An 11,696-nucleotide genomic window follows, 5' to 3' on the forward strand; every position below is an offset into this window, starting at 1 on the left:
ACTGCTCTAATTGAGAAATAATCCTAGGTACGCCCGTAGAATTTAATTCCCCAATTGCCTTACGTATTAGAGGAGCCCTATTCTAACCAAATAACACACTACCAGGGTTATTTTAGATTAGCCCGCGTATCCCCCTGACACGAATCTAATTGTGCCAATTGTCGCTATTTTGAGGTAGTTAAACAATTACGGATTTAATACCCCAATTGACAATAGATTACCAAACCAATTAATTATCCGGATCCAAGACAATCAACTAATTAAATAATCATAAGCATAGTAATCAGGGAATACACGAATACCAATAAATAAAAGGGAAAGATTAAATTAAATCGATCTCACAATTTTCAGATGACCCAAAGTATCCGTCGTTTCTTGACTAGAACGAGGGGATTAGCTCATATTGGATGGACTAAGCCCGCGGGAAATTTCAGCTAAAGTCACGGCCATTGTATGTATTTCAAGAGCCGCAATTCGTCAAACACTTAGAAAGCAAATGTAAGGCACGGGTAACAATTGAAGCTTTCTAATTGTTCCTAGCATTCGTAAAGCAAATTCACTTCAGAAGTACAATAAGGAAAAGTCAAAGAAAGTGGGCTTCAATTCCTTTCTCCTGTCATGCGTGTCCAGCAGCCAAAATGGAAAACTACCATAAACTACAAAGGAAAAGTCTAGAGCTAAGCTCTTCTGCCATGCGCAGGAGTTCCTTGGTCAAAAAGTCCAACAAGGAAAACAAAAGTTAAGCCTTTTTCCTCAGCTACAGCCGGCCAGAACCAAGGGAAAAAACTAACTCTCTCACTTCCTTCTTCTTCCCTCCTTTTAATTGCGGCGCACATCAACAGGAAGAGAATCCCTCCGTCCGTCGTTTCTTCGCGAAAATTACCAAAATGGGCGTGACATCTTCTCTCCCAAAAGTGCCCCTGGGACAAGCTTTATCATCTGAAATCTTTTCCTTTCAATTTGGCATCTATTATCATATTTTCGTTCTCCTCCCTGAAATATACGTAAATTAAGAAAAATGAGTAGAATCCAGCAATTAATCCACATCAAGTCAGGTAATAGGGGAAAATAATAATAAAATAAATAGATAAATTGCAGCCTATCAATTCCCCCCACACCTAAACCATGCTTGTCCTCAAGCATAAGACACCAAAATTCGATAATGGTCATTGCCCAATCTACCAAATTGCCAAGATATTCAAGAAAGAACCACATATCGGGCACTAGTAATTAAAATCCGAGAGGCATCCCCCCAGTTAGCCTCTAAACCACAAGCTCCTTCAATTTCCAAATTAACTAATCTAAGGAAAAGGAATGGCATGCAACATTTATCAGCTAACGGTCCAAATATTCACACAAGTCCCCATATTAAGTCCATAAACCAGCAAGCTCTCCTATTATTTATTCTCTTTTTTTCTTTTTCTTTTTTTTGTTTTACGTTTTTTCAAGCAATCATAATATTTGACACAAGAAGACTTAGTCTCTAGCCGCCGGAGCCTTTTGACGTGAACTCCAACATTTTTAGATGAAGGAGTCCGGTTACTCAGCTTCTACCGCTATACGACCACGTACTCATAGAAAGTACCACCTTTTGACGCGAGAATCGACACTTTTAGGTGCAGATCCCGGTTACTCAGTAGTGACTAATAGCGGAGTACAGTCCAGATTATTCACAGCCAAACAAAGCCAAAAACACGAAATACCAACACTAGCAACTAAGCATAGGGGCAGCTCGCCTCATTATTGCCAAACATGGAGAACTGGAGTCAATATTGGACCAGTTCACCTTAAAATGCCAACAGTCATTCCCAACGCCTAGAAAAGTTAACAAAGAAATCAAAAGAGCCAAGCAATCCGATATTCACCAAGGAGATATCTTGGATCCAACCACATCAACCCGATACATACTTATTTTAAAAACTTGGCAAAAGTAGAATTAGAGTCAATGAGCCAACATCCAATCAATTTTTTTCTCTTTTCCTTTTCTGTTTTTTTTTTCAGGAGAGATAAGCACCAAGAAGAAAGAAAGAAAATGAGCAACTAGAAATAAAACTAAAAACTAAAGAAAACTAAAAACACTAGCACCCCATTAGCCCCCCCCACACCTATAGGACACATTGTCCTCAATGTGACAAATAACCAACAAAAGTGGGTGAGAGGACAGCAACACTTCCCTGAAATCCGGTCAAAGAGGTGGGCGAGGTGGAGCTGGAGAAGGAAAGCCCGTATGATGCAGAAATTGCGCCAAATTCTGTGCTATGCCCGCTACATTGAGGTCGACGTTGAGCATTCGAGCCTCCAAATTCTGAACCCGCTCCTGGAGTTGTTGCCATTCAGTTGACCCATATGGTGGAGGTGGCGCAGAAGATGACGGCCCAGCGGTGTCCTCGGCCGACCCAGGGAATGAAGAGTGCCCGCCTGCGTTGAAGGCCGTGCACCCGGAGCTCGAACTGGGCCTGGAGGGGTAAACTGGTGGAAACCATTGGGCAGGCGCTCGACGACTCCCATTTTCTCTAAGCAGTTCACGTCCAGGAGCTCCATCTCGAAAGCCAAATGTAAGTCGTGGTCCTCCAGACTAAGAACTCCCAACTGCGTCGCCAAGTGGGTAATGTAGGACCCAAGAATCAGAGGTTTGTTCTTCTTGGTCAAAACAGTCTTGAACTGTGTAGCCAACCAACACCCCAAGTTGACCTTGATATTGTTCTTCATACTCCAGAGGAAGAAAAACTCAGGGCGAGAGAGTATACCGGAGCTGTCCTTGCGCCCTGAGTAGCTGTAGGCTAAGAATCGCTGAACATAGCGGGCACTAGGATCCTTAAGAAAGGAGCTCCTAGACCTAGAAGGGTCGTAGCGGTGTCGATCGACTGACATTTCCTCCCACACATCATGGTATTGGGAGAGAAATGGCTCTATGTAATCACAGGCACTCTCCGCATACTCCCTAGTTTCAGCATACTCTCTCGTGATAAATCCAAATGCCAGATTGAACTGGGTAATGGAAAAGTTGAACTCCCTACCCATTAGACGGAAATGAATGACATTTGGTGTTTCAACGGTGTATCTCGTAGGCAACTCGAACTCAAAGGTGGAGTAAAACTCCCGAATCAGCTCAACAAAAGCAGGGCAGGAGATATCAAGATACGGGCACCACCCAATGGCGGTAAACATCTGATTGACCTCCTCACGTATACGCAGGGCAGTCATAGTGATTTTGTGACAAGATTTGCAGGGTATAATACGCCTCTCACAGACCTTAGCGTATCTCTGCCGATCGGCGGGTCTGGTAAATGTTAAGTGCCCCCCAAAGTGAGCAGGGGTATCTACCTGAGCACCCCTACCCCTACCCAAACGGGTTCGAGCACTAGAGGAAGAGGGTAGGTTGGTCGGTGAGTTGACAGGAATGGAGGCCTGTGGAGGGGGTTGAGACTGAGAGGTCCTAGACCTAGAGGAGGATTTTGGTCGCACCATGTCCTCCCACAGTGAACTCAGACCAACAAGAAGCTTCAACAGGTATAGAAACCAGCAAATGTAACTAGCAAAGGAAACTCAGCAGAACAAAGCAAGAATGTCCAGTAGTAACCCAATCAAGAACCAAAAAGAAGGATTTCAGCAATTAAAGATGCCCAGTCAAGGCCTTCCCACTTCAAAAGTTGAAGCAATCAGTCAGAGGTCCCCCCAACAATGAAATTGTGCAAGATGAACCCCACAAAGTAAGTCAACTGGCACAGGATCTTAACTCAATATGCAATAGCAAAATTAACGCAAGCAAAGCCCCCGTAAAACCCCAATAATTCCTCCAGCAATACAAGCAAACTAGACCTCAGCACATTGACTCACGACTACAATATGTCAGCTCACCCAAAAAATTTCAACAAATGGCTCCAGTTGGCCAAGAAAAGTCGCAACTCAAAACCATCAATCCGAAAGATAACAGAATAATTACTCAGCCAATCAAATCGAAATACCCAATTGAAGTCCACTTATTCCACCAGTACCACTGGTGGAGTAGACTATGGAAGAGAAATCACACACTGCCCACACCAACTAAAGTTGAACCAGGCGGCTCCAATCACAACTGAGAAATTGGGAGCAAGAGTGAAATACCTAGGGTGGTTGGCTGTATAGAGGAAGAGCTGGAATGGAAGGCGGCGTGCGCAGAGGTAGCTGCGTCGAGTGCGGCAGTGGTGGGCCGCGGCTGGCTGGGTAGCGGCGGACAGAGGGCAGAATGGTGGCGCGGCTGTGTGGATCGGGTGGAGGCACGGAGATCTGAAGTGGGGGTGGCGCGCTGGGTTCCGCTTGCGGGCGTGGGAGGCGGTGGGCCTGGCGGCGGCGGACCGGCTTGCGAGAAGGGGGTTGGGCTGCGCGCGATCTGGTGGAGAACAGCGGCCTTGCGCGCGGCAGTGGGTAGTGGAGAGAGGAAGGAAGAGAGCTCGCGGCGGCACGCAGCGGCGTGCGGCTGTGGCTGGTCCTGTGCCAACGGGCGAGCGACGCTCGCGAGGTGGTGGCGGACAGCTGCGGTCGAGATGGGTGGCGGGCGAAGGAATTTAGGGCAAGAGGAGAAGAAGAAGAAACAGGGGGGGAAGAACGAAAGAAAAGAAAAGAAGGAAAAGAAAGAGAGAAAGAAAGAAGAAAGAAAAGAAAGAAAGAAGAAAGAAAAAAAAGAAAAAGAAAAGAGAGAACTTGCTGTGTTTTTTTTTCTTTTTTTTTTTAGTCAAAAATGTTTCTTTTCTTTCTTCTACCAATTATGAGGCTCTTTGAGCCACGGAAATAATTTTCCTTTTTTTAAATAAAAAATTTTTTATTTTTTTTCTTCTTCTTTTTTTTTTTTTTTTTTGAATCCTTACCTTTCCCGCGAACGCGACGCGGGCACGTCATGAGGGCAGGAGAGCTCCCAGAAGTTTCAGAATTTTCTGATCGTGAGCGTCCTGCACATCACCACGCGGGCACGTCATGACTGAAGGGCACCTACAAATCAGCAAAAACGAAAACTGAAACCCAAAATCAGTCGAATTCCAGGAGAACACTTCTAAACTACTACACGAAATTGAACAACCAACTAAAAGGAACAATTGGGTTGCCTCCCAATGAGCGCCTTTCTTTAATGTCTTTGGCTAGACATGGTAAACTATCACTGATTAGGACACAGTGGTGCGTCTAGCCTTATTGTCTCCATCTCTCTTCCTGAAAATCCTTCGTAATAATATTTGAGACGGTGTCCATTCACCACAAATTTGTTGTCTGTCTTAGCACTTCGGATTTCAACTGCACCATATGGGAAAACGTGAGTAACAATAAAAGGTCCAATCCAACGGGAACGTAGCTTACCTGAGAATAACTTGAGCCTGGATTGGTACAGGAGGACCTTCTGACCAACTTCAAACGTTTTTCTTGAAATTTGTTGGTCATGAAATGCCCGGCTTTTCTCCTTATAAATCGAGGCGTTTTCGTATGCTTCGTTCCGGATCTCCTCCAACTCTTGCAAATCCAGCTTCCGTTGAGCACCGGCCTCCTCTAAACTCATATTGCATTGCTTTATCGCCCAAAAAGCCTTGTGCTCGAACTCCACTGGAAGGTGACACGGCTTCCCAAATACCAACCTGTACGGTGACATCCCTATAGGAGTCTTGTACGCCGTCCGATAGGCCCAGAGTGCGTCCTCCAACCTTTGGCTCCAATCTTTCCTATCAGGGCGCACCATTTTCTCTAAAATGGTCTTAATCTCCCGATTCGACACCTCCGCTTGACCATTGGTCTGAGGGTAGTATGACGTTGAGACCCTGTGGAGTACACCATACTTGCGAAACAACGCAGCTATGGTTTTGTTGCAAAAGTGCGTCCCCCTATCACTGACAATAGCTCTAGGCATTCCAAATCGCACAAAAATATTAGACCTGATAAAATCTGCAACTACTTTCGAGTCATTAGTTCGAGTGGCCTTAGCCTCCACCCATTTAGACACATAATCAACTGCCAGCAAAATATATAAAAAACCAAATGAAGTAGGAAAAGGCCCCATGAAATCTATACCCCAGACATCAAAAATTTCAACAAAAATCAACGGGACTTGGGGCATTTGATCCCTACGGGCTATATTACCAACCCTTTGACAGCGATCACATGACTTACAAAACACATAGGCATCTTTAAACAATGAAAGCCAATAAAATCCACTTTCTAAAACCTTATGAGCAGTTCTCTTAGGTCCGAAATGACCTCCACAAGCAAAAGTATGACAAAAAGCTAAAATCGATTGAAATTCCACTTCACTTACACATCTCCGCATCACTTGATCTGCACACCTCTTCCATAGGTACGGGTCGTCCCAGATAAAATACTTGGCGTCGCTTTTCAATTTATCTCTCTTCGATTTTTGCCAACCTGCAGGAAAATTACCAGTCACCAAATAATTGACCAGATCGGCATACCAAGGCAACTGAGAATTTAAAGAAAATAAGTGCTCTTCAGGGAATGCATCCCTCAATGGTTCATTATCCTCTCCAACGGGTATACGACTCAGATGGTCAGCTACTAAATTCTCTGAGCCCCTCTTATCCCGTATCTCCAGGTCAAATTCCTGCAGTAGCAATATCCACCTGATGAGCCTCGGTTTGGCATCTTTCTTGGTCATTAGGTACCTTAATGCTGCATGGTCAGAAAATACAATTACTTTAGCACCTAGCAAATATGACCTGAATTTTTCTAAAGCAAAAATAACTGCAAGAAGCTCCTTCTCAGTGGTGGAGTAATTCAACTGGGCTCCGTTCAATGCTCGGGATGCATAATAGATGACTTGAGCTGCCTTCCCTACTCGTTGCCCCAACACAGCCCCCACGGCATGATCACTGGCATCGCACATAATCTCAAATGGTAGACTCCAGTCAGGGGGCTGGATGATTGGGGGTGAAGTCAACAATTCTTTCAACTTGTCGAAGGCCTTCTCACATTTGTCATTGAATTCGAAGGTCACATCCTTTTGTAGGAGTTGGAACAACGGGGCTCCAATTTTTGAAAAATCCTTGAGGAATCTTCGATAAAACCCTGCATGTCCAAGAAAAGAACGCACCTCCCGTACACTCGCGGGGTAAGGTAATGCAGAAATAATGTCTATTTTAGCCTTGTCAACTTCTATGCCCTTAGACGATACAATATGACCCAGGACTATCCCGTGCTCAACCATAAAATGACATTTTTTCCAATTAAGCACAAGGTTAGTCTCTATACACCTTATCAGGATCAATTTCAGGTTATCTAAACACGTATCAAAACTATCACCATACACACTGAAATCATCCATGAAAATTTCAATAATTTTCTCCACGTATTCAGAAAAAATACTTACCATACACCTCTGAAATGTTGCAGGTGCATTGCATAACCCGAATGGCATCCGTCTGTAGGCAAAGGTCCCGAACGGGCACGTGAAAGTTGTCTTCTCTTGATCCTCTGGGGCAATTGCTATCTGAAAGTATCCTGAAAATCCATCCAAAAAGCAATAATAAGCTCTACCAGCTAAACGTTCAACCATTTGGTCAATGAAAGGGAGAGGGAAATGGTCCTTTTTAGTGACGGCGTTTAGCCTACGGTAGTCTATACACTGCCTCCATCCCGTGGGTTTGCGCACTGACACGAGCTCACCCGTTTGGTTGGCTTCCACCGTCACTCCCGCTTTCTTCGGGACTACCTGGACCGGACTCACCCAAGGGCTATCTGATATTGCAAAAATAATCCCCACATCTAACAATTTTAAGATTTCTTTCTTTACAACTTCCATCTTGAGGGGATTGAGCCTCCTTTGAGCCTGCCGTACAGGTTTGGCATCCTCTTCTAGTCTGATCCGATGCATACAGACGGCCGGGCTGATTCCCTTAATGTCTGTAATTGTCCAACCTATCGCCTCTTTATGCTCTCTAAGGACCCGGATCAGTTTCTCCTCCTGGATTTTTGACAGTGCCGATGAGATAATCACCGGGAGTGTCTCATTATCACCTAGATATGCATATTTCAGGTGCTCTGGTAGAGGTTTCAACTCCAGTACAGGTGCCTGCACCACAGATGGCAATACCCTCTGGTGAGGCTCGGGAGTAAAAATAGGTAAGACTTCATACCTTTTCGTGGTGGTCTGCAATGAGTGTAATGCACCGATTGTGCATTTTAAATCCTCACTCCACTCCACCTGAGGAGTTGTCTCCAACTCGAGGTGCTTGGTTAAAGCCACCTCCAGCTCATCCCTGCCATCAGTTTCAAACACTTCCTGCACTACAGGGTCAATAGCACTCACAGAAAAAATTGAGCTAAAGTTGGAGTTCGAAGGGTACTTCATAGTATCAAAAATATTAAAATGCACAATTTCCCCATCAAACTCCATGGACAAGGTACCCTTATTAACATCAATTTTCGTCTGTGCAGTGCTCATAAAAGGTCTACCCAATAACAAAGGTGAGGGATCAGGGGAGTGATCATCATCCATATCAAGTACATAAAAATCAGCTGGAAACACCAAATCATTAACTTTTACCAACACATCTTCAACCAACCCATCAGGATATGCATTAGTTCGGTCAGCTAATTGAATGATTATTCCAGTTTCTTTCAATGGACCTAATTTTAGAGAAGCATAGATAGATTTAGGCATGACATTAATTGATGCTCCCAGATCCAACATGGCCCTTCTGATCACAGTGTTACCTATCCTACAGGGAATAGTAAACATACCTGGGTCCCCGCACTTTGGTGGGAGTTTTCTCTGCAGGACCGCTGACACATTCTCCCCAACAATGACCCGTTCATCTCCCCTCAATCGCCTTCGGTTGACACACAAGTCCCTTAGGAACTTGGCATATTTTGGCACTTGTTTGATGGCGTCTAAGAGGGGGATATTTATCTCAACCTTGCAAAAAACCTCCAAAATCTCCTTCTCCTTATCCTGTTTCTTTGATTTTTCCAACCTGCTAGGAAAAGGAGGTGGGGCGGTTTTAACTGTAATTATTGGGTCATGAAGTACCTTTGGATCTGCACCATTGCTGTCCTCCCTTTCAAGCTTATTTTCGATCTTCTCTTCATCCTTGTCCTTGGGGATCACAGGCTCAGGCCCTTGAATTTCTTTCCCACTCCTTAGGGTCATTGCGCTCACGTTCTTCGGATTCAACTCCGGTTGAGATGGCAGCTTCCCTTGGTTCTGGGACTCCAAACGGTTAATTTTGGTGGCCATTTGATTCATCTGATTCCTTATGTCCTGCATTTCGGAGTCCGTCCTTTGCTGATTTTGCATAATAGCTGCCTCCGTCCTTTGCTGATTTTGCGCCATGGTTGTCATCATTTGTTTCAGCATCTCCTCCGTAGATGAACCAGATTGAGGGGGCGGAGATGGTCGGGGTTGGTATTGCTGCTGGTACCCTGGTGGCTTATTTGGCACAAAGTTAGACTGCCTGTTCGGCGTGAAGTTGGGTTGCCTATTCCCACCATAACTGAGGTTGGGATGATCCCTCCACCCGGGGTTGTAGGTGCTTGAGTACGGGTCGTACTGCTTCCTTGGCGCGGGCGCGTGGTCAGCCATGTTCACCTGTTCTGCAGTTTCTTCCTGAATCATTGGGCACATGTCTGCAGAGTGACCTATACCAGTGCAAATCCCGCATACCCTGGCTTGTGATGCATTTCTCACATCCTGTTGCCTAACAAACGCAGTCAACTCATTTAGCTGCTGCTGCACAGAGGGTGTCTCTATCTCATTCACCCTACGTATTGGGACATCCTCTCTTGTACTGAATTGCTGTGAATTCTCTGCCATCCCCTCTATTAACTCCCGTGCTTCCTGAGGGGTTTTGTTCACCAGTGCCCCTCCACTTGCAGCATCAATGATGCTCCTGTCTCTAAAAATGAGCCCCTCATAAAAATATTGTATGATCAACTGCTCACTTATTTGGTGTTGGGGGCACCTGCGCAACAAGTTCTTATACCGTTCCCAATACTCGTAAAGTGACTCCCCTGGATGCTGCTTGATCCCACAAATTTCTTTCCTTAGACTTGCAGCCCTGGACGCAGAAAAATATTTATCCAAAAATTTTTTCTTCAATTGGTCCCACGTGGTGATGCTACCTGGTGACAGGTAGTACAGCCAGTCCTTCGCAGAATCTTTCAAGGAGAAGGGGAATGCCCTCATTTTTATCTGCTCTTCTGTGATTCCCGGGGGTTTCATACTATTGCATACGACATCAAACTCCTGCAGATGCTTATACGGCTCCTCACCTGGTAAGCCATGAAAAGAAGGTAAAAGATGAATTAGACCTGATTTCAATTCAAATGAAGTATTTTCACTCAAACTCGGGAAAGTAATGCATAAAGACTGCTGATTTAAATCAGGAGCAGCCAACTCCCTTAATGTTCGTGCATTAGCCATGGGGATTTCTTCTTGCTCTGAGTCACTCGAAGTGTCACCAAATGAGTCTGTTGGTTCAACTTCTGGCCCAGGTCTCTGAGATGTAGCACCGGAGTGCTCCTCTCGGAGCTGTCTGGTCTCTTTTCTTGTCCTACGCGCAGTCTTCTCTACCTCAGGGTCAAAAACCAAATTACCTGTACGAGAAGACCGAGGCATACACTAGAAAAATACCAGAAAATTAGAGCAAAAATGAACTTAATAAAGAAACAAATAATAACGCCAGTCCCCGGCAGCGGCGCCAAAAATTGACAGGTCGTCAGCCTGTGCAATAATAATAATAAAAATAGAACCTAGCTACCACTAAAAGCAGTCAATAATTAATCCTAGGTACTGGAGCAGGGACTCTAGGTGTGCAATGGGTTACTTGATTCACCCTGTTCCCGAAGAGTTTGCTTAACCCGATATACCAGAATTAATTAATTGGCAACAATTACTAAATAGTAGACAATGGCAAGTAGGGTCGTCTCCTCAGGGACTGGAGATATCTGTCTCTTTCAAAATCCAATTGATAAAGGGGGATTTCACCGGTATGCAACTAAGAACAATCAAACAATTTAACTAAAAATGAATAAATAACTAGCGCAAATGTAGCAGGAATTTAATCAGGAATAAATAAATTCTAGCCAAGGATACAACTACTCAGGCACAGTCCATTTATCCGATCATTGATGCAAGAGAGGTTCACTTAATTTATTAATAGACTAGTTATAGCCATCGAGGAACTCTAATGACCAATTTTTCCTTAATTTATAGGTGACCAAGGTACGACCGTTAATCACCCCTAACCAGAAAAGTACTCCTAGGTACGACCGTAGGAATTGATTTTCCAATTGCATTAATAACCAGAAAAACCTAGCCCTAATCAATAACACGCTACGAGGGTTATTTAAATTAGATTGCACATTCCTCTAATGTGTAAACACACCAGTTGCCACTAATATTAATCAATCAAACAATTATGGATTTAATTGACTAAATTGGCACGAGATTAATGAATCAAATTGAACATCGGGCCCTTGACATCCAATTAATAAAATAATCCCATGAAAATTAAATCAGACAACATGCTAATATTAATAGATAAAGGAACACGTGAAAATTATTTAGATCTCACAGATTTTCGGGACTGCGCCGTCGAGTTGACCCTTGACTAGATGAAAGACTTAGCCACGCCGCATAATTAAATCACCAGACGAGTTAATAAATTGCGAAGGCATTGTTTTGTACTAAGAAGTAAGGAATGAAGGAGGTTTTCCCCGTTGGG

General features: G+C 44.3%; 1 protein-coding gene across 1 annotated transcript; it reads right to left on the reverse strand.

Annotated features, from left to right (window-relative positions):
• Positions 1-5,128: 5,128 nt before the first annotated feature.
• LOC113773921 lies at positions 5,129-10,588 on the reverse strand. The gene is made up of 5 exons (XM_027318517.1): positions 9,560-10,588; positions 9,016-9,289; positions 8,760-8,862; positions 6,263-7,829; positions 5,129-5,752 (listed from the first exon to the last, which is right to left on the reverse strand). Exons 1-5 carry the CDS (start codon positions 10,586-10,588, stop codon positions 5,129-5,131), a joined length of 3,597 nt encoding a protein of 1,198 aa, XP_027174318.1.
• Between the last annotated feature and the right edge of the window lie 1,108 nt (positions 10,589-11,696).

Source organism: Coffea eugenioides, chromosome 6 (assembly GCF_003713205.1).
Source record: "Coffea eugenioides isolate CCC68of chromosome 6, Ceug_1.0, whole genome shotgun sequence".
In the NCBI taxonomy this organism is placed as follows: Eukaryota; Viridiplantae; Streptophyta; class Magnoliopsida; order Gentianales; family Rubiaceae; genus Coffea; species Coffea eugenioides.